The 22,729-nt window shown below is 40.4% G+C and overlaps 2 protein-coding genes across 2 annotated transcripts; both read right to left on the reverse strand.

Moving 5' to 3' along the window:
- Positions 1 to 462: 462 nt before the first annotated feature.
- Positions 463 to 8,153, reverse strand: LOC117264870 (solute carrier family 22 member 13-like). Its single transcript, XM_078162629.1, has 10 exons — positions 7,631 to 8,153; positions 6,621 to 6,724; positions 4,115 to 4,269; positions 3,576 to 3,747; positions 2,588 to 2,708; positions 2,397 to 2,491; positions 2,005 to 2,219; positions 1,798 to 1,906; positions 1,044 to 1,238; positions 463 to 936 (listed from the first exon to the last, which is right to left on the reverse strand). Exons 1-10 carry the CDS (start codon positions 8,009 to 8,011, stop codon positions 867 to 869), a joined length of 1,617 nt encoding a protein of 538 aa, XP_078018755.1. The 5' UTR covers positions 8,012 to 8,153; the 3' UTR covers positions 463 to 866.
- A 1,247-nt stretch (positions 8,154 to 9,400) lies between these two features.
- On the reverse strand, positions 9,401 to 19,430 carry LOC117264873 (solute carrier family 22 member 13-like). The gene is made up of 10 exons (XM_033639168.2): positions 18,930 to 19,430; positions 17,857 to 17,960; positions 15,877 to 16,031; positions 15,446 to 15,617; positions 15,233 to 15,353; positions 15,041 to 15,135; positions 14,639 to 14,853; positions 10,694 to 10,802; positions 10,235 to 10,429; positions 9,401 to 10,136 (listed from the first exon to the last, which is right to left on the reverse strand). The coding sequence occupies exons 1-10, from the start codon at positions 19,302 to 19,304 to the stop codon at positions 10,067 to 10,069; spliced, it is 1,611 nt and encodes a 536-aa protein (XP_033495059.2). The 5' UTR covers positions 19,305 to 19,430; the 3' UTR covers positions 9,401 to 10,066.
- Between the last annotated feature and the right edge of the window lie 3,299 nt (positions 19,431 to 22,729).

Genomic DNA, 22,729 nt, shown 5'->3' on the forward strand with positions numbered 1-22,729 from the left:
TCTTCCAGTGCTGATTCTGACCTGCATAATGGCAGCAACAGACATTGTGAGTTGGATAAGCTAGGACATCAGCTGAGTAGGCGGTCCTTCTATGTGGCCCAGGACACATGAGCAAACACACTGAAAGAATGTTGCAATATACGACCCAGAGCACCTTCCATTGTGGTCTGAGTGATTGGACTCATGATGCATTGAGGACACACTGGGTGCATTCCCATCTGTACTTAGAGCTGTCCACTTGTGATCTGATCACCCAAGACGCACGTTAATACGAGATGTATTTTTACGACTGTAAAAGCTGGTCTGTATAAAATAATAAAAGTGGCAATAACATAGATAATGATAATATATGTAACTCTACATAACATTTGTAGCCATAAAATGCAATCAGACCACTATAACTACCAGATATCTGGAACAGAGTCTATAATGGGAAAACATAAGGTGAGGCACAGTTAAAAGTCCAAGAGCAAAATATGCTTCAAGTTTAATCTTGACACAAATGACTGAGATCAGATGATACAACAAATGATTTTATAACAACTACACATATGCAGAATTTTAAATATAAACAAAGTCAAATTATGAAAATATCAAAATCTTCTGTAGAAGCAAAATAAATCTAACAGACTGTAGATTACCAACAAAAAACTTTATTTAATAACTTACAAACAGAGAGATATTTATGTGAAGCTTTAAATGTAGGTGACTGCACACTGATATATCCCTGTTAAATAAATATCTGTTAAATAAATCAATTATAAATCAGTTAATTGAAACAACAACAAATTGTAGTTGACAGTTTCATACCTGATTATAAATCAGGAAAAATAAACGATTACGATATTAAATGATTTCAGTACAAATTAATGCTTGTGTCCTTCGGTAATTTGAGTAGCACTGTATCTGTTCGCAGCAGGTCCAATACCTGGTTTCCTAAAATTAATCAAAGAAAAAAGGATTATTAACACATAGAATAAACTTAAAATAGTTAATGTAATTTGAAGATATATGTATATATTTTCAAATCCAGCATAACTCACTTGAGCTCAGCGTGGTCCTGCAGTTCAACATTGAGGGTTTCAGGCAGTAGCAAACAGAAACCTGCAGCAGCAATGGGGACGACACCGTATATCAGCATGGGGATGGTGTGATGGTAGACGCCCAGGAGCCTGATCAGTGGCGCAAGGATGCCCGCCACACGAGCACACGTGGAGTTTAGACCTACACCATTCTGCCTGAAAGAAGTCATAATGGACTCGTCAGGAATCAAACACTGATTGGGATGATTTTAGTAACTATAGATGAAATTTCAAGAAAATACATAGTGGGTTCCTATACAAACACAGATATGTACAAGGGGAAGAAGACAACAGATAAGAAGAAAAAGGCAGTAATAACTTTTAACTAACAATATCTTTTAAATTCCTGAATATTAAAGGATAACTTTGGCACCTTCTTAACCTGGACCACATTCCCTCATTCATCCTCATTCACATCAGCCTCTTTGATCAATCTACATGGGGAAACAGGCTCCAGCTTGAAAAATGCCAAAGCTATCCTTTAATTAGGGACCAAAGTGATATCATTACTGCGTAAAAAGGAGATTTAGGAAATTCAAGTATCAAACATGGAGTACTCATTGTTGTTAATGTAGTGTCCAGTGTTTGGTATTTACAGTGTAGTTACACAATATTAAAAAAGCAGTCAAAACTAAATGTATGCAGTATTTAGACAGATATCAGTGTTACTATTTTTTGGTGTAATCATCACAAGGAGCAGAAAAAGTGGCATTACCTTAAAATGGTTGGGTATAACTCTGCAGTGTAAACATAGGCTGTGCTGAAAGCGGCAGTAGCAGCAAATTTCCCCATTACAGCTATGATTGTTACCACCACAGGAAGATCTGATGGGTAAATATTATGTTACAAAACCATACACTGTTTACACCTTTACAACAAATGTTTTCAGATCATGAGAACATATCTGAGGTTTCGAACATACCTTTTGGGATAGCAAGGACCAGGAGGCATGCAGCACCCCCAAAGAACAGGTAGCCTACTTGACATTTTCTCCTTCCAAGATGTTGAACTAGGGTCAAAACACTCAGGTTTGCCGGTACTTCGACAACACCAAAGATGAACTGTGTGAGGTAGATATTCAGGCCGAAACTGCCAACATTCAGGCTCAGTCCATAATACAGAAGACTTATTGAGAACCTAGTGTTGGAGAGTCAGAAATACGTTCAGTTAAACAGTATCATTGTGACAAATGTGTGCTATTAAACCTGTAGCTATTGCATATCATTGCTAAACATGACTGATGTATCTGTATAATGATCGCCAGACTGTCAAAGACAGTGGCATGAACAATAATCCTAATTAAAGAAGACGTACCAGTTGTAGCCCATTATGAAAGTACGTTTTCTCAAATACGATATTCGGAAGATGTCCAACATGTTTCTTCTCTCCACTGTTCCCTCCATTTCAAGCTAAAAAAGTAAGAGTTCAGTTTTTGAAAATGTTTACATATGACAAAAAGGTTTGTTATATTTTGGCAGAAGTCAAGGTGTGATGATGCAGCTCACCTTGTCCAGCAGATGTTCTGGGACCGTCTTCCCGTTAACCCTGGCTGCCCTCTGGAGCTCCTTCTGTGCCTCCACCTTCCTGCCATGGGTCATCAGCCAGCGAGCTGACTCTGGGAGAAACCTGATGGAACACAAGTTCAAAATGACAAACCATGACTGTGATGTTAGGCCCAGTTCAGACCAAAGATTCACGATGAGACAAAACCATTTTGGAATGTTGGAGAGAAAAGTTGCAGCGGTCTGAGCTCAGCTTATTATTGACTAACTTATTGGCACTTCTTACAGTCCATCTGATGCCCGTTTTGTTTCTGTTTTTCACCATTTCATCACTACTACAAATGCAACTGTAGCCAGTCCCCCAATCCCAAATGGATCCCTTACAGACTTGTTGACTCAAGCCCTAAGCCCTTACACACCTAGGACCAATTCCATTTCTTCCCTTTAGCCCTTGTCTTGGCCCTTCCCCTTGGTTTTGCACATTCACATGAGGGGAAGTGGTGTCCCAATTCTCCATCAGGTTAAGAGCTAACCTGTCAGAGAATTGGGACACCACTTCCCCTCACGTGAACGTGCAAAACCAAGGGGAAGGGCCAAGACCAGGGCTAAGGGGAAGAAATGGAATTGGTCCTAGGTCTGTAAAGGGATCCATTTGGGATTGGGGGACTCTCACTATCACTATCCTCATTCATATTTTAAGAAGTGACAAATTATATTTAGCCACAAAATAAGCCTGAAAAGCTGGAAAGCAGAACAGAAGTACAGAGAGTTGTTGCATAGAGATGATACACCGTCTTATCTAGTTGCATTGGTGTGAACCAGCAGATTTTTAGAACTTTTCAGAACAGAACGTTGCAGGTAGTTGCATGTTTCAACTTGTCTCATTGCAAAACTTTGGTCTAAACTGGGCTTTAGAATTAAAACCTCTTTGTTTTGTGCTTGACGCACTTTATGAACTTGTTGAAGTATTGCACTCTGAGAGGCTGCTCACCAGTACAAGAATCCTAGGAGGAGGAGAATAGGACTGTAGAGCACCAGCTGCAGGATCCTCCAGTTGGGGGTTAAATAGGCAATGCCAGACAACAGCATCAGTCCAGCAGGAAAGAACAAAATGATGGACATTGTGCAAAGAGCAGACTTAGATGAGTGAGTCCACTCCACTCCTATAAAACAGATGATCACACATTATTTTATTTCAGTGGTAACAACAGTGTTGAGTTAATAGCCTTGCACTGATATGAATGTTTATATATTTTTACAAATGTATGACTAACGGTTGCCTGCTCAGTGTCACAGTCATGCAGTGTGGAATTGAAGCTACTGATAAAAAAGATGAAGAGGTGAAAGACACGATTCAAATCTTCCAGGTTTACTTTATATGCAGATGAGCTACAGGTGTCTCGGATGATCCTGATGTTAGGCATCCATGTCAACCCCCCCACCACTATCTTCTCTCTCATTAGTTCTGATTTTTAGCATTTCTATTTCATTCAATGAGTGTCCTTAGTCACAGATGAACAGTGTACTTACCCATCACAGATGTGTTCATTATAATGACACCTCCTGAACTCCCACAGAAAAATTTTAAGACCATGTAAACATAGATGTTTGGTGAGAAAGCAGCACCCACACCAGACAATAGTAGGACAAAGAAGCAGAGGAGGATTGCAAAGCGTCGCCCGAACCTACAAACAGAGAAGAGTATTTGTTTTGTTTTACAGGATACAAGGTGAATCTAAATACTATTTATCATTCACTGTTCGCTTGTCATAGAAGAAGATAGATTATTGGGTAGATGATCCCTTAAAGAAGTATTTCACCACTGAAAACACAGCTTTTCATGAAACTATGCTGTCTATGCAGTAAAACTTTTGAAATTGGTGCTATACGACCGAGAAAACAGAGGACTGTAGCATTTGCTTTCACCCGAGTGGTAGAAAACCCACAACTACCAAAATGCACTGCCCCAAGAGAGACCACCTGGCCACTTCAACACAGGAAACACATGACCACAGCCGTACCAACCATTAAGGTCACCGTCGTCAGAGGTGTATACTTAACATGACGTCAGAGGTGTATACTTAAAATTAACTTCACCTCCTTCTGGAAAAGATATTATGACGCCAAGAGAATGATTGACTTGCTCCTCTGAAAACAGGCATTGGTTGTGTGTCAATATGTGGGTGGATGGTGAAGTAAATGGAAACCGGCAGGCAGAATTTACTGCGATCAATGTAAAGCGAGAAACTATAAATGAGGTGAGGTGACATTCCATTGATCTAGTTACATGATGTTACTAGATAATTTTACAGGTAGACTGTAATTCAGTGTTATTATCCACAGTCATTTATCATTTGATGAGAATTATTACGGCTCCTTCTGCGCTGCTGTTGTGCTTGTGCAGTGAACTAACCCTTTGCTGCCTAGAATAGTCGAATATCAATTGACCCTGCTTATCCAGGCCTAGTCATGGGGGCAGTAGGCTTAGCAAGGTAGTCCAGACGTCCCTCTTTGCAGCAATGTTTTTGAGGTGTTTTTAGGCCAGATGAGACATATATAATCCCTCTAGCATGTTCTGGCTCTACCCGAGGGTCTCCCACCTGTTGGACACGCCAAGAAAACCTCTTACAGGCATTGCCCAGGCGGAGCCTGGTCTGGGAGATTAGATGCCCAAACCACCTCAACTGGCACCTTGCAATGTGAAGAAGCAGCGGCTCCACTCTGAGCTCCTTAGTCTATCTCTAGGGCTGGGCCCAGCCATCCTACGGAGAAAACTCATTTTGGCCGTGTGTACCCGCTATCTAATTCTTTTGGTCACTACCCAAATCTCATGACCATAGGTGAGGGTGGGAACATAGATGGACTGATAAATTGCGAGCCTTGTCTTCCAGCTCAGCTCCCCCTTCACCACAACAGTCTGGCGAAACACCTGCATCAATGCAGATGCTGCACTAAACTGCCTGCCCATCTTACGCTCCATTCTACCCTTAATTGTACACAAGACACTGAGATACTAGAACTCCTTCACTTGTGGCAGTAGGTTACTCCCAACTCCAAGGGGGCAGTCCACTTTTTTTTCCCAGCAGAGAACCATGCCCTTAAACTTGGAGACACTGAAGATCGTGGTTTAGGTTCAAATAATGTTGACTTTTGGTTTCACAAAGCCCAGTCTCACTCCCAAGTCTTTGAAATTCGGTGCTTGGGCAGTGACTTGCGGCGTCAGAAACCAACCAAAAAAGGCGTCCATTAACTTCTGCCTGATATGCAGCCTGTTGCCTTTACATTTGAACAGTGCTTGGCAGCGTTGGGGGGAAACGCGGCAGGACGGGGACGAAATGTCGCATCCCGTAAGATTCTAAAGCCAAAACCTGTCCTTCTTTACAAAACGTAACCAAGCGTTTTTGTTGCTTAAACCTTATCACATGCGTTGAGGGAAAAAAACATCAATTCATGGTGTTGTAGCGACGTAGTGCAAATGATAAATTTCCTGTGAAAAGGTAGACAATGCATGTAACAGACAGAACTTGACACAGCGTCCCACAACATCAACAACCAACGCACCCAGGGTATCTTGCACATCGTATGTGGACGTGGAAAGTCCATGACCAAGCACGTCAATATGTGACGAGGTCGGAGTGAGAATGTGTTGTTTCACATGGAACCTCCTGGGCTAAAGTCCTGTGTTTGTTTGTATGTTTTGTTTCTAGCTCTTCATACTAAGTCAGTCGCTCTGAGCACCTAATATTGCTGACAATGGGTTTACATTGGGCTTAACCAAAAGCCAGGGTGTCTCATACAAATGCTAGAGAGTGTCTTGTGCATCTATATGTGATGCCGAGGGCCACTGACCAAGTTATTGTATTTGACAAGCTGGGAATGACGACGCGTTGGGTGACACCCACAAGTCTTGTACTTAACACAAATTATAATTATCAAGGTGACAGCTGCTGTGAAATCAAAATCCCCTTCAGTCATACAAAGAATGACAACTATTACTTACGTTGGAGGTTAAAGTGTATATGTTATTGGTCCTCACCTGTCAGAAATTGCCCCAAACGTCAACGCTCCAAACAGAAAACCTGCCATGTAGATGGACTGTGAGGCCTCGATCATACCGTTCTTGCCACAAACCAGATCAAACTGAAAAGAGAAAAGGATTTTGAAAAGAGGAGAAAGGACAGTGGTGGACCAACATGAAAGTACATGAAAGTATCACCTGAGAAAAGTACAGATATCTTACCAGAAAATGACTTTGGTAGAAGTTAAAGTCACCTATTAGAATATTACTTGTGTAAAAGTCTCAAAGTATCTGATATATATTGTACTTAAGAATCAAAGTGGTTTTGTGATATTAAATGTTCTTAAGTATTTAAAGTAAAAGTACAAGTGCTGTTAATAAAAAGCAGGCGATTATTTTCTCTTAAAATGTAAACCAACTTAAAGGATTTCAAAAAACCTTTGACCTCTAGCACTGACACACAAATCTGTATCTCACTGAATTACTACCACCCTCTCTGCTGTGGGACTCCACTTTCTGCATCATGCAGTCAGCCTCATCGGCAACTACTACTCACATAGTTGCTAGCATGTAGCATCTAATCCAACATGCAGCCTGGTCTTGACTTTAAATGGAAAATTAACTGCTGCTTTGAAAGCACTTGTTTGTACTTACCCTTACGTCATGAACCTATGACCTCATTTGCAAGCTAGGACCACTGATTCACCAAACCTGATTTTATTTTGTAGTAACGAAGTAATGAAGATGCTTAGGGGAAATGTGTTAGAGTAATAGTATATATTGTACTTCAGATATGTAGTGGAGTAAAAGTAAAAGTTGACAGATATTTAAAGACTTATGTAAAGTACAAATACTCCCCAAAATATTTAAGTACAGTAACTAAGTATTATTACTTTGTCTTACTTCACAGATCAAAAACAGAGAGCAGGGGCATGGCAAGGAATTACAGTCCTAATACACAGAGCTGAGAGACTGAGAGACTGAGGGTCTTGAGTCTACTAGGGGCCCTTAGCTGTTAGCTTGCTTACCTCTGACATTATGCTCGAAGCACCTACAGGTGTCTCATAGTCCCATCCATCTGTGCATCCTGTTGTAGTGTTAATCCCATATGCTTCAATAGTTTCCAAATCCAAATCCACATCCACAGGTGTGAACATTTTACAGCTTTCATACTTCCCATCCTTATTCACTGGGATGGTGAGATTTCTTCGTCTTTCATCCGTCAGGTTTGGCCCACGCTCCAAGATCCAGTCAGTGTTACAGTGATGTGGAAAGCTCACTCCTGCAAACACCTGACCGATCACATCAAAAGCAGCAAATATGCTGGGGATGCATAATGCAGCCAATAACCGTTTCTGAAACAAACCAAACTCCCCAACCTCCTTTAGGATCTGCCCGAAGCTGCTCATAGTGATGTGCAGCTAAATTGATAGAGGTTCCGCATGAGAATGCAGTGTGGGAAATGGTTGTGCCATGCTCCATGTGCTATCAGTCAATGCACAGGCTAATATACCCCATCTTACTTATTAATATTTAACCCAGTACATTACATGAGTGTGATACAGCGCTGGATGTATAGCTGTTATCTCTTAGTACAGTTGGCTGTAAAAGGTAGTATGGGTAAAGTAATGAAATAAGCAGTAGCACAGAAAATGACAATATATCACTTCACTTACGTAGTTATAAAATGCACAGAGACCATCATCACTAACATATCTGTTATGGAGCCTAAAACAGGGGTAAAGACAAATTGAGGCCCAGTTGAAAGTCAGAGAACAAAATGTGTTTCAAGCTAAATCCTGACAGCACTAATCGAGATCAATTAAACAAATGATTTTAAAATATGCACATATGCAAAAATTTAATCCAAAATTCAATTATCAGTTTTTCTAAAACTTCTGTAGAAGCAATATACATCTTAAACAGACTGGAGAGAGCCAAAAAAAATCTATGTTTAATAGTTTTAATTCAGGTGACAGTAAAGAATCCCTGTTACCACACAGTGGATAATAAACACACTATTTCTCCTGAAAAACTAAAAAAAAGTATGATGTCTTTATAAATTACACTTACTGATTGACTACACAAGCACAAGGGAAATATTTAATAATTACTATATAAGCTTGATTTATGTCTTTTACCAGCTTTTTATTTCTTAAAAGCATTAATTAGCAATTCTATCTGAGGTAATGGCTTTTAAGTTACAGCCTACTATCAGGACAAAGCATTAAAATGTGAAATAAAGCTTTCTTATAAAGTAGTCTCTTCTAAATCACAATAATAAACTAGTAATAAAAGTAGTTATGGTGTTAATATTTTTAGGTGTCTCTTAAATCTATTATATATAAACTTTTCACCAGTGGTAAAACTTTCAACAAACAAACTGATAATAACTTAGCCTTGGTAAATTTAGCTTCATTTATGTAGCAGCTGTACTACAACCCTGTTCATACAAAGACCTTTACAGTGCAGGAAAAAAAGGATCACATGTTCAGCAGCATACAGAAAACTACCAGCTACACACATGTAGGTTCAAACACACAGCAATAAACGTAGAGTCAAGCATGCCCTTTTGGACCTGTTTGCCTGTAGTGACTGTCTGCACGATGCCGAAACCTGTTATGATCATGACCCGTAAACTTTGCTTAACCTGAGCTGCTGCGTCTGCAAGTTATGTGTTTTACTTTAACTGACATCCCATGATATACAGTAGATCAGGCCAGCCATTAGGAACTATGGAAAAAGGAGCAGTGTCCAACATTATGGTGATTATTAATACATAACATGTACAACATTTAAATTCCTTATAGATTTTATTGTTTTCCTTTAGTTACTGATATGTAATGTTACAAAACTGTACAAAACATACCACGCTCCCTGTTTTCCATTTCATTATAAGCATCATTTACATTAATTTTAAACAGCCGCATGTGTCACATGGAAAAATAGACAACATGCTCGATGAGCCGCACTGCTCATACGGGCTGTGTGACTGTTAACATGAGCAACAAAATTAAGAGGTTCCATGGCACACATATGCTGCTCAGTTAGGCCGTGTGTCCTGTTCACTGACATTTTTTGGGAGAACCGTTAGTAATGAAGCAAAGATGCTCCATCCCCATGTGTATTTCAGTGAATCACAATTTCATTTAATTTTCATTATCATTTTCATACAACATTTGCTGCCTAAGCTGCTGAGTGGCCAATTAATCGGTCATTTTTGAGAATAAATCAATTTCTAATAAACTTCCAGCTATGAAATGCACTAAAATGAATCTTTAACAGATCATGACATTAAAATAAATAATGTTTGACACTTAATAATTATGATTAGTTTGATTTCTGCATCCCAAACTATAATTAAAAACAGCAAAAATTGTAGTGTAATCTGTGTAGTTGGTAGACAGTTCATATATCTGATTATACATGAGGGGAAAAAAAAAAGATTATAATTTCGGTACAAATTAAAGTTTGTTCTCTTCAATAATTTGTTCAGCACTGTAACTGTTCACAGTAGGTCCATTCGCTGGTTTTCTAAATTTAAAAAAAGAAAAAATAATGATTAATAAATACAGTTGGTATATTTTGTATGTGTAGATTTATGTCAAATCCAGCATTTATACTCAGCTCACTTGAGTTCAGCGTGGTCCTGCAGTTCAACATTGAGGGTTTCAGGCAGTAGCAAACAGAAACCTGCAGCAGCAATGGGGACGATGCCGTATATCAGCATGGGGATGGTGTGATGGTAAACGTCCAGGAGCCTGATCAGTGGAGCAAGGATGCCCGCCACACGAGCACACATGGAGTTTACACCTACACCATTCTGCCTGAAAGAACGCACAATGGACTCATCAGGAATTAAACACTGATAAAGATGATTTTGGCAACTTTATAGATTAATCTTTAATTATTATGTAAACATGAGATACCAGTAGAATACTTGTGTACCTATACCAGACAAATATGTGGGCTACACACAGGGGAGGAAGGAGCAATATCAGGCAAATAAGGCAATGATATCAATATGCAAACAGATGAGTCACCAAGATTTTTTGTGTAATAAACACGAGGAGCAGAAAAAGTGGCATTACCTTAAAATGGTTGGGTATAACTCTGCAGTGTAAACATAGGCTGTGCTGAAACAGGCAGTAGCAGCAAATTTCCCCAGTACGGCTATGATTGTTACCACCACAGGAAGATCTGATGAGTAAATAATGCATGAGAAAAGCATGTGCTGTACCTGTCAGATAAATTGAAACCTTTATCACAAATATTTTCAGATTATAAATACATATCGGTAACACTTTTTTTTGAAGACCACATCATTAATGCGCTATGAGGGCATTTATAGTGAATTACAATGCCTTTATAATGCTCTATGACTGCACTCATAAACACACATGATGCTTGCTGGTGCACTACATCAACAGTCATAATGAATTATAAGTGTCTTATGGATACTCTTGACCAGTTATGAAGGTACACACCTCAACAATACCCTGTAGTAAGGACTCACAGTGTAACAGTCCATGCAGTGTTATAAGCTATCATTTTACGTGTTAAAGCGACACTTATCTTTTTGGAAATTTTACGCTTTTCTTTGTTTCGATTAAAATGCTATTAATAAGCTGATGGCACACTAAAATGTAAGTGAATTCCACCAGAAATAAAAACTCATAATTGTACCATTCTCATATGGTTGTAAGAAAACTCCAACCAATCATTGCATTTGGACTGAATGCAATGATTGGCTGAGCGTCCTGTCTGTTGTCCCCACGTGGAGGCCTCTGACTGATGTAACCGCTCACGTAACAACATGGACAGACATTTTTAGTTTGCCTCTAATGTAACATAGGCTATAACGTTATATGACAACACAGCATTCAGTTGCTAACAGTTAGCCTACTGTAGCCTTTTGGATAAAAGTGATTCGAATCATTGGGAAATGCACATTAAAAGAAATACAATTCCTGTGTGTTTCCATTAAATATACGGACTTTGGTGAAAACTACGAACTCGCGCAAGTTTTCCGCAGAACTGGAAACAAAACAAGTCTCGCATTCTTCTTCTACATTTTCTGGCGGTTGGCAACCAGCTTGTAAATGCATTACTGCCTTCCCGACCCGGAGTGTGGATATCACGATGGAGAGAGGTGCGCTACGTCAGACTTAATTCGAACATAACTGTTTCCATCCCCCATTTTGCGAATCAAAATTTTTTCGAATCAACCAAAACCCGGCTAAAGCGAGCATATTTTAGTTTGTGCGAATCAGGGGATTTTAATTCGAATTTTGGCGTTTCCATCATAATTTTCCGATGCGATACATCTAGATGCGCGTCTAAACAGGCTGATGGAAACATGGCTACTGACTCACATTGAGTTTTTAAAACTCCGGGGTTGCATTTGACAGGAACTGCCCATTGGTCCGACAGCCCATTGGTCCGACATCCCATTGTTCCAACCATATTAAACCCATTGTTCCGAAGTCCGTTCCGAAATCATCATGACGCCTTGTGCTTAAGGTCTGGTTAGTTTTAGGTACAAAAACCACTTGGTTAGGGTTAGGAAAAGATCATGGTGTGAGCCTGCTTCGCCTCAAGCCTTTCCCAGCTGACCCAGAGCCGGTTGCAGCGCACCATCAAGGCAGAAATACGCCCGCCGGGAGCCATTCAGCACCGCGGACCGTCAGACTAATGGGATGTCGGACCAATGACATGGACCCGCATTTGACTGTCTTGGTTGTAATGTTACATTCACGCTCCTCTTCCGTGTATCTAACGTTACCTTGCCAACACCTATGTCTATCATAGACTTAATGAGGACATAATGGAGGAGGGGGGAGTAGGCCTTTGGAGGGAGGTGGAGTTGCAGGAGGAGGGTGATGGGACTTTGGAGGGAGGCGGGAGTTGTGGATGTTCAAATTTTTTCTCAGTGCTATTGTGTGAAATGCAAGAAAGGTAAGAGTATCTTTAAGTAAAGTGACATACATGTCACATGTATTATAGACACATATTGATGTGTCTATAATAATGCATGCTTCAACATAATGTTTCATTACTGGTGCTACGTGTGATGCATTTTCATGTATTTAAAAGAATCCATGATGCATCATAACTGATTAATGTCTATTATACAACAGTTAGTTCCGGCCCTGCAATCTGATTGGTCGAGAGACAGTAAAACCGTGATGATATTGGAGTACAACATCACGGTTATTTCACTGTGTATGTATCACTCCGCCTCACAGCTGATTGCAATCAACAATCAAATCAAAACTGACGGTTAGTGTCAGTTAGGTCAGCAGGTGTGTTGTAGGCTAATTAATTCATCCACTGCCAAACAGCCAAAAATATGGATTTATTTCCTAAAATAAGTTTTGAATTGAACTATGAATGGTCATCAGAGGAAGATGAGGGAGAGGAGAAGCTGAATCCATCTGAGCACACATCCAGGTTTGTCAGTGTTTCATCAGCGGAGCTCAATGACTTGGAGAAAAGCAACATACTGTCAGATCAGAAGGCAGAGTTGTCTGTGCCTGTGAAGCGACAGTCCACCATGCAGTCACCAGAGACTTATTTCACTGGCTGCACAATTAATGGAAACGTGCAGATAAATGTGTGTAAAGAGTAAGTGCCTGGCGCACCATGTCTGCGTTACATAGCAACGGTAACAGCGGAGTCCTGAAGGAACTATTTTTGTTGGCGGAAGACAAATGAAATGCTTAAATTATCTATTTTGTCCTCATTTTTCAACATTTCTTAATCAGTTTTGCTTATTTAACTGTTGAACTGTTGTATAAAAGCAATATCACACTCTAGCTCGTGATGTTGTACTGTGATATCGTCACAGCTGTGTACAACATCACTCCCTCTCGTGTGATATTGCTTAATTGCACACTGGAGTAATTTGACAGTGTATCATGAGTCAGAGAGCTTTCGGTGAAAAAGATTTTGCAAAGACTGGGGATCTTGCAGCATCTCTAGTTGCAAGATCATTAGCTTCAAAAAGAAAAAAAATGGACAGAAATTGCTGCAGCCTCTGAAATCCCTGACAAGTATGCTATATGCTTTAGCTAGCTAGCTAACCACTGTCCCCATCAATCCATTAGTCTAATTGTAAGCTAACGTTAGCTACTTTTATGTTTGCAATTAGCCTACAAGCAAACCCAGAATTTCAGTTTAAGATTCCTAGCTTCACACACAACCACAAGTGGTTGCATAATGTGATTTTTTAAGTTAGCAATCTTTAGTTGAAACATAAGATAAGGACTTGGGCTAAGAGCAAACCTTCCAGTCGCCTAAATTAGTTTGCAAATAGCCTCTATGGTGATTAGCTTGCTGGCTATAGCATACTTACAGGGGATTTTGAGGGCTGCAGGAGGAGAAAGCAAAGGTGTGGAGTGAGAGAGTGGGGAATGAAAGAAGTGGACAGAAATTGCAGCAGCCTCCGAAATCCCCAGGACGTATGCTATATGCTATAGCTACCAAGCTAACCACTGCAGGGGCTACTTATGAGCAAATGTTAGCTATTGGAATGTTTGCTAGTAGCGTACGAGCTACAGCAAACTGTATGTTTCAGCTGAAGCCGGCTAGCTTCAAAAATTACGTTGTGTAACCACTTATATGACTAAAGCAAGAAATCTTAAGTTGAAATGTATGGTTAGCTTGTGGGCTGTTGCTATTATTCCAGTAGCTAACGTTAGCTTACAAGCAGCCTTCTTTGAAATGATGAAAAATGGTTAGCTATCCAGCCAGCTATAGCATATAGCCTATTTTTGAGGTGTATAGTATAGGTGTTTATAATGCATTACAAGCCCCATCAGTCAATCTCTAGTTTGTAACTAGTCAGGAGTATCTATAAGACATCTATAATTTTTATAACTGTTGATGTAGTGCATCAGGAAGCATCGTGTGTTTATGAGCACAGTCATAGAGCATTATAAATGCATTATAATGCACAAAGAATGTTCTTAGAATGCATTATACATGTGGTCTTCATAGAAATTGTTAGCAACATGTCTGAGGCTTGTAGATACCCTTTGGGATAGCAAGGACCGCGAGGCAAGCAGCACCTCCAAACAACAGGAAGCATGATTGACTTATTCTTCTTCCAAAATGCTGAATAAAAAACAAAACGCTCAGGTGTGCAGGAATTTCCACAGCACCGAAGATGAACTGTGTGAGGTAGATATTCAGGCCGAAACTGCCAACATTCAGGCTCAGTCCGTAATACAGAAGACTTGTTGAGAACCTATACCAGAGGTGGAGAGTCAGAGATGTGTTCAGTTACCCTACTACTTATAAACAGGATCACTGTGACAAATGTGAATTATTAACACTGTAGCTATTGCATATCATCGCAAAATACTATCTCATGTATAATGATCAACTGACAAAGACAATGGCATTACCAATAATCTTAATTAAAGAAGACGCACCAGTTGTAGCCCATAATTAAAGTACGTTTTCTCAAATACGATATTCGGAAGATGTCCAACATGTTTCTTCTTTCTAATGTTCCCTCCATCTCCAGCTAAACAAGTAAAAGTTAAGTTTCAGAAAATGTACACACATGACAAGAAGGTTTGTTATATTTTGGCAGAAATCAAAGTGTGTTTGATGCAGCTCACCTTTTCTAACAAATGCTCTGGGACCATCCTCCCGTTAACCTTGGCTGCCCTCCGGAGCTCCTTCTGTGCCTCCTCCTTCCTGCCGTGGGTCATCAGCCAGCGAGCTGACTCCGGAAGAAACCTAGTGGAACACAAGTTCAAAAATACAAGGTATTATTTAGATGTTATGATCAATACCTCCCCATTTTTATTACGTTCTGAGAGGCTACTCACCAATACAAAATTCCCAGGAGGAGGAGAATAGGACTGAAGAGTACCAGCTGCAGGATCCTCCAGTTGCGGATTAAATATGCAATGCCAGACAATAAAAGCAGTCCAACAGGAAAGAATATGAACATGACCACTGCACAAAGAGCAGCCTTTGATGGGTCAGTCCACTCCACCCCTGTAAACCAGATGATAATACACATATTTGTGTTATTTTATTTCAGTGAAAGACAGCCAGTTCTATACTCTCAATGCAGATGAGCAACAAGTTCGTGATAACCTTTAATTTGACGAGGTTTCTGTGACAGATGGACCAAGGTGATTTTAGCATTTCAGCAACCCCCACCCCTACCCCACCACCACCACTGCTGTACTTCTACTTTCTAATTCTACATACATTCTAAGGGTCTTTACTCACATACCAGCAGTGTACCTACCCATCACAGATATGTTCATCATAATGACACCTCCTGAAGTCCCACAGAAAAATTTGAAAACCATGTAAACGTAGATGTTTGGTGAGAAAGCAGCACCGACACCAAACAACAGTACGACAAAGAGGTCGAGTAGGATTGCACAGCGTCGCCCAAATCTGCAAACAGAGGAGAAAGAGCATTTGTTTTGTTTTGAAGGACACAAGGTGAATCTATAGACTGTTTATCATTAACTGTTTGCTTATCACTGAACAGTTTTGGTAGATGTCCACAGAGTTAACTGTTTTTGCATCTACTGTAGGTGTGTGTTTTAGGTATCAAGACACAGCAATTCTTTGCACTTGCAAAAGTGTCTTTCACTGACCTTTTCTTAAATGTAAAACGTCTCGATATCACAGTCTTTTATTTAGACTCTGAGGAGACCTTTCCTTAAGTTGATGATGCAACACATTCTCACCCCAAATTCGTCAATTACAGCAGCTTGGTTGCTAGCCCAACACACTGGTAACCCCAGTGCATGGCCCCTCAGCATTTTGGCCTTTGTCATCTTGGTTCTTTGGAGCCAGGAGTGACTGTATTTGGACAAAGCTGTGGAGGAGTGAGGGGTATCTGACTGACATCCTGTAGTGATGCCTCACAGACAGCCTGTCACTCAGGCCCCCCACCCTTAAATATGCATAACTTTGGGTCTTAATAAAAAAAACATTTTTGAACCAGGCTGTAAATATGTTTATTTCTGCTGTAAAGTTGGGCATTGTAACATAGGTGTCTATTAGGATTTACTTTGTTTTGGAGCCGGCCTCAAGTGGTCATTTGATGAGGTGCAGTTTTTGGCTCTTTCATATTGGCTTCATTTTTCAGCCTTGGAGGTTGCCACTTGGAGCTGACATGGACCCTCAATTGTACTATGAATAGAACAGCATGTGCGTCCACGTGATTACAGCTGTCCATGAACATTCAGTGTGGAAAGTAATGTCCAAGCCTTCGCAAGAATTAGAACTATCACATATACTCACCTCCACTTTATTGAGTACACCTTGCTAGTACTTGGTTGGACCCCTTTTGCCTTCAGAACTGCCTTAATTCTTCGTGTCATAGATTCTACAAGGTGCTAGAAACATTCCTCAGAGATTTTGGTCCATATTGACATGATGACATCATGATGACATCACACGATGCGAATCTCCTGTTCCACCACATCCCAAAGGTGCTCTATTGGATTGAGATCTGGTGACTGTGGAGGCCATTGGAGTACAGTGAACTCATTGTCATGTTCAAGAAACCAGTTCGAGATGATTTGAGCTTTGTGACATGGTGCGTTATCCTGCTGGAAGTAGCCGTCAGAAGATGGGTACACTGTGGTCATAAAGGGATGGACACGGTCAGCAACAATACTCAGTTAGGCTGTGGTGTTTAAACCATGCTCAGTTGGTACTAAGGGGCCCAAAGTGTGCCAATAAAATATCCCCCACACCATTACACCACCACTACCACCAGCCTGAACCCTTGATACAAGGCAGGATGGATCCATGCTTTCATGTTGTTTACACCAAATTCTGACCCTACCATCTGAATGTGGCAGCAGAAATCCAGACTCATCAGACCAGGCAATGTTTTCCAATCTTCTCTTGTCCAGTTTTGGTGAGCCTGTGTGAACTGTAGCCTCAGTTTCCTGTTGTTAGCTGACAGGAGCGGCACCCTGTGGTCTTCTGATGCTGTAGCCCATCTGCTTCAAGGTTCCATGTGCTGTTGGTTCAGAGATGGTCTTCTGCCTTGATTGTGACGAATGGTTATTTGAGGTACTGTTGCCTTTCTATCATCTTGAACCAGTCTGGCCATTCTCCTCTGACCTCTGGCATCAACAAGGCATTTTTGTTCAGAGAACTGCCGCTCACTGGAGCAGTTGTACAGGTGTAGCTAATAAAGTGGCCGGTGAGCGTACAATGGAGAGAAGGTGGAAGTGTATGTGTTATTGATCCTCACCTGTCCGAAATTGCCCCAAATACCAGTGCTCCAACCAGATAACCTGCCATGTAGACTGACTGTGAGGCCTCAATAAAACCACTCTTGTCACAAACCAGATCAAACTGAAAAGAGAAAAGGACTGTGAGAGGAGGAGAAAGGAAATTAATCAATCAAAGAAAGAGAGGAGGGCCATAGCAAGGAATTACAGTCTCAATACAAGGAACTGAAGAACCATAGGCATCTAAGCAATGAAGGGGGAGTAAAGTTATGGTGTTGCTGCCCTATTTTTCTCTTTGAAAGATTAAACTTATCATGATACAGTCCCCACAATCAGGTGATCTGAGGTATCTAAGCAGCCTATACCAATGATAATTTTATGATTTCAATAACCTATACATTTTTGGACCGCCCATTGAGTTGTTTCAGTTCCAACCCGTTGCTGAGCTTGCAGATGATCAATTGATTGGAGCACACTGACAACACAGAGCAGTGCAGGAGGCAGACAAACAGAGCTGAGCCTTTCCTCACAGTGCCAAAGTATCTTATTTGCACTTGTGTTAGTCTGACTCATTGAATGTAGACTGTGGCTATGAGCCTGCCATTGGGGCACTGATTTTGGCTGGCATTCCCCTGTCCTTCCACAGTCTCCATGTTACCATTTCAAAATCCCCTTCGCTACAGGAAACAACAACCACCACCTCAAATCTTACAACTTACACGCTAAAAAGGCAAGATTTGATAATGATTTGCATTGTGCAATAAGGCATGCTGGCTCTGTTCTTTCAGAAAATTGTTGTTAAGATCTACAACAAATAAAGCGACTTTCGTCTCTCAGGACTCTCACACCCGATGTTAATTTGTTTACTGGCACAGATAGTTTATTTGTTTATTTTAGAGTTTATTTGCTACGTCTTTTAACTCTAGCAGTGGCATGCGGCAGTGGAAATGAAAACTACTACTCATTTTTTTTCTTAGGTAAAACTATTAAATGAACACAGCACTTTAAAACATAATCAGGCACCCATGTGAGCAACAATTTGGACCCTATGGGTCTGAGTCTAGTAGGGACCCTGGTGTGGTTGCTTGCCTACCTCTGTCACAATGCTGGAAGCGCCTACGGATGCCTCATAGTCCCATCCATCTGTACATCCTGTTGTAGTGTTAATCCCATATGCTTCAATAGTTTCCAAATCCAAATCCACAGGTGTGAACATTTTACAGCTTTCAAAACTTCCATCCTCGTTCACTGGGATAGTGAGATTTTTTTGTCTTTCATCTGTCAGGTTTGGCCCACGCTCCAAGATCCAGTCAGTGTTACAGTGATGTGGAAAGCTCATTCCTGTAAACACCTGGCTAATTATATCGAAACCACAAAACACGCCGCAGATGCATAATGCAGCCAATAACTGTTTCTGAAACAAACCAAACTCCCCAACCTCCTTTAGGATCTGCCCGAAGGTGCTCATAGTGATGTGCGGCTAAATCTACCAATGTTCTCCTTCAGGGTGCAGTGTGGGAGATGGATGTGTCAGGTTTAACATGCAGTATATCTTATCTAATTTATTAATAGTTAACCCAGCACATTATGATTATGATATAGCCCTGGGTTTAACTCATCTTTTATCAGGGAACAACACTTGTTACAACTTCATCCACCGTAAAAGTTAATTTGGATAAACTAATAAAATGAGAAATAACACAGATAATGGCAATACAGGGTAACTTTACTCACCTCAGCTTCAACTTGTAAAGCCATAAAATGCAGTGAGGATACTATCACTATCCAATATCTGGTATGGAGCCTTAATCAGGAGGGAACATGAGGTCAGGCATTGTCAAAAGTTAGAAAAATAAAACCTCCAGTTGGTAACAGGAGTTAACTGGGTGGGCCTCGACAAGGCTGCTTTTTCAAGATAAGAGCTCCCAGTTGGTAACAGGAGTTTCACAGGTGCTCCTATCAACATGTAGCTAAATTTGCAGTGCTTCCTTTTCAAAGGGCAATGTGAGAGACACTAACAATATAACTGACCTTGGTCATTAATATTTAACTTAGCATAATTATGTGTTATGTGGTACTTGCATTCATCTTTTAGTAGGAAACAACAGCTGATTCACTGTCCCGCCAATTGTAAAATTTGGGATAGTGTGTCAATAAATGAGCACCAACACAGATAATGACAATAACACCACTTAAGGGGAAGCACAAATTACATAACGCACTGGTTCCCAAGTGAAGGCTCACGGTCCAAAAGTGTGTTGCGGATCCATTCTGAATGGACCACAAGTGACTTGTAAACGTGTCACATTTGTAAAAAGACACACTTTATTTTGAAGTATGGTGAATTTCAGGCACAAAGATTTTATTTTGAAGTCCCGTTTCCTGCTGTAGAGTGAGTGAATAACAACTACTTAACAGAGTCAGCAAACTAGCTCAACAACATGGCGAAACACAGTTCTGACACTGAATATAATAAACTGCGTGGACCTTGAACAAATAACTAAGGAGAAATCTGGACCCCGTGGCTGGACCAGTTGGGAACCACTGACATAAGATGCTAGCAGAGGGACCACAATGACATACAGGAGACAATGACAGAGGAAATAGTACAAACATAAATCAAACAGACTACCAACACATTCAGACCTACAATATGGAGCCTATAACAGTAAAAACGAAAGGTTCAGTACAGTCAAAAGCCAGAGCAGAAGAATCAATGAAGATGTGAAAAGACTGCTGAGGCTGCCACAGTGAAATCCCAATTGCCTCCTTGTGTGAACAAGGGGCAGTCGGTGGCATCAGTGCAGCAGTACAAGTATCTGGGCACTGTCTCAGATTACAAGTTGAATTTTGACGTGAACACTGACAGCATCTGTAAGAAGGCAAACCAACGGCCATTCTTTTTAAGGAAGACTTAAAAAGGAAGACGTTCAATGTAAATGGGACAATCATGCAATTGTTCTATTCTGCTTTTATTGAGTCCGTTCTTTCTTTTAACAGTGTCTGTTGGGTTTGGTAATCTGAGCCTTGAAAACAAGAACAAGTTGGAAAAAGTGGTCAAGTTGTGCTGTAAGGTCACTGGTGTTACTTTGAATAGCCTACAGCATCTGTATGAAGAGAGGGTCACCTCTAATGCTCGGTCAATTGTCTCACGCTCTCAACAACCCCCGCATGTTGAGTTTCAGATGCTTCCAACAGGGCGGAGATTTTGCCTCCTTAAATGTAGCACTAAGCTTTACAGATCATCCTTTGTTCCATCTGCTATCACGTATCTTATCCCTGACAGTGTGTAATTGGAGATTCTGTGTGTTATGTATTGTACTGTCTGTTTTATTTTACTTATGACTACTGTCTGTATCCCAAATTGACCCCCAGGGACATTAATACCTTACCTTACCTTACCTTACCTTACCTCGCCTCACCTCACCTCACCTCACCTCACGGGGGCAGCACTTGATGACAGGAATATTACACACACAGGCGATGTTACTGTTTACACATCAAGTCGACATGGAGCAGCATAAGCATTCATTTGCGGTTGTGTTTATGGCTATATAACACATGTAAATCCACCAGCTCTCAAGAAAAATATATATGTTTTTTTGCTACTAAATGTTCCACTATGTTCACCAGCTAGTCGCTAACTTTATGTGTCAAGGATGTCTTGATGTAATTAGTATCATTGTGATATGGCATATCAAAATGTGTTCATTATTTTCTATAACCGACCAAATGCCTTGGCGAGCATACTGTCCAGAGTATTAGAACAGATTCTTTTAGATAGGCTTCAAGCATACTTAATAACTACTGATAACCAATTTGGTTTTAAAAATAAACACAGCACAGATTTGTGTATATATGCTCTGAAGGAGGTTGTTAGTAAGTACAGTAGACATAACACTCCAGTGTTTATGTGTTTTCTGGATGCATCTAAAGCATTCGACCGTGTCAATCATTGTAAATTGTTTTTAAAATTGCAAGAGCGAGGGGTCCCTCCATATCTCATAAGGATCTTGCAATTTTGGTATTTACATCAAACGATGTGGGTCAAATGGGGTAGAACCACATCTGCATCATTCCTGGTGACCAATGGCGTTCGACAGGGTGTAATACTTTCACCTGTTCTTTTTAATTTATATATGGACGATCTTTTTAAAGAGTTAAAAGCATGTAAGACTGGATGTATGGTAGGGGGGAGTCTCATCAACCATCTGATGTATGGTGATGATATAGTTGTCCTGTCCTTGTAGTGCTGGTTTACAACAACCGCTCAGAGTGTGCTCGGGATATGGTGTGCAGTTCGACATTAAGTTTAACTCTTAAAAGAGTGTTGTGATGATTTTTAAAACTAAAGAATACCAGAAGTTGAACTTTACGTTGTTCCTTCTGTCTGATCAAGTACTAAATGTAGTGAATAAGGTAAGATACTTGGGTCACATCATCAGAGATGATTTATGTGATGATTATGATGATGTGCAGCGCCAGTGTTGTAAATTGTATGCGCCAGCGAACATGCTGGCACGCAAATTCCATATGTGCACTGATGATGTTAAAATAGTCCTCTTCAGATCTTACTGCACACCACTCTATACAGCACACTTGTGGTGTAGTTACAGTAAAGCCAAAATGAAAAAGCTTCAGGTGGCATATAACGATGCTTTTAGAATACTGCTTAAGCTTCCAAGGTGTACAAGTGCGAGCCAAATGTTTGTGAGCAGTAATGTCCCCACTTTTTATGCATTGTTGAGAAATTTTATGGTTAAATTTATCTGTAGACAATCTGACTCAGATAACAAAGTTATCCAGGTCCTGGTTGAGCCTGCATGGAGTGACACTACATATTCTTCCTGTTTCTGGAAGCACTGGAGTAAATGTTTGTATGTGTTTTAGCTA

The sequence above is a fragment of the Epinephelus lanceolatus genome, chromosome 20 (genome assembly GCF_041903045.1).
Source record: "Epinephelus lanceolatus isolate andai-2023 chromosome 20, ASM4190304v1, whole genome shotgun sequence".
Lineage (NCBI taxonomy): Eukaryota > Metazoa > Chordata > Actinopteri > Perciformes > Serranidae > Epinephelus > Epinephelus lanceolatus.

What these genes read in the sequence shown, in the direction of transcription:
- LOC117264873 (XM_033639168.2), bottom strand. Translation starts at nt 19,304, where the DNA reads ATGAGCACCTTCGGGCAGATCCTAAAGGAGGTTGGGGAGTTTGGTTTG. An exon ending in TTTGGGGCAATTTCGGACAG is followed by an intron (nt 16,032 to 17,856) that starts GTGAGGATCAAT and finishes CTCTGTTTGCAG; the next exon opens with ATTTGGGCGACGCTGTGCAA. An exon ending in GGTCCTTGCTATCCCAAAGG is followed by an intron (nt 10,803 to 14,638) that starts GTATCTACAAGC and finishes TTTACTCATCAG; the next exon opens with ATCTTCCTGTGGTGGTAACA.
- LOC117264870 (XM_078162629.1), bottom strand. Translation starts at nt 8,011, where the DNA reads ATGAGCAGCTTCGGGCAGATCCTAAAGGAGGTTGGGGAGTTTGGTTTG. An exon ending in CTTCGAGCATAATGTCAGAG is followed by an intron (nt 6,725 to 7,630) that starts GTAAGCAAGCTA and finishes TTCTCTTTTCAG; the next exon opens with TTTGATCTGGTTTGTGGCAA. An exon ending in CAGGACCACGCTGAGCTCAA is followed by an intron (nt 937 to 1,043) that starts GTGAGTTATGCT and finishes GATTAATTTTAG; the next exon opens with GAAACCAGGTATTGGACCTG.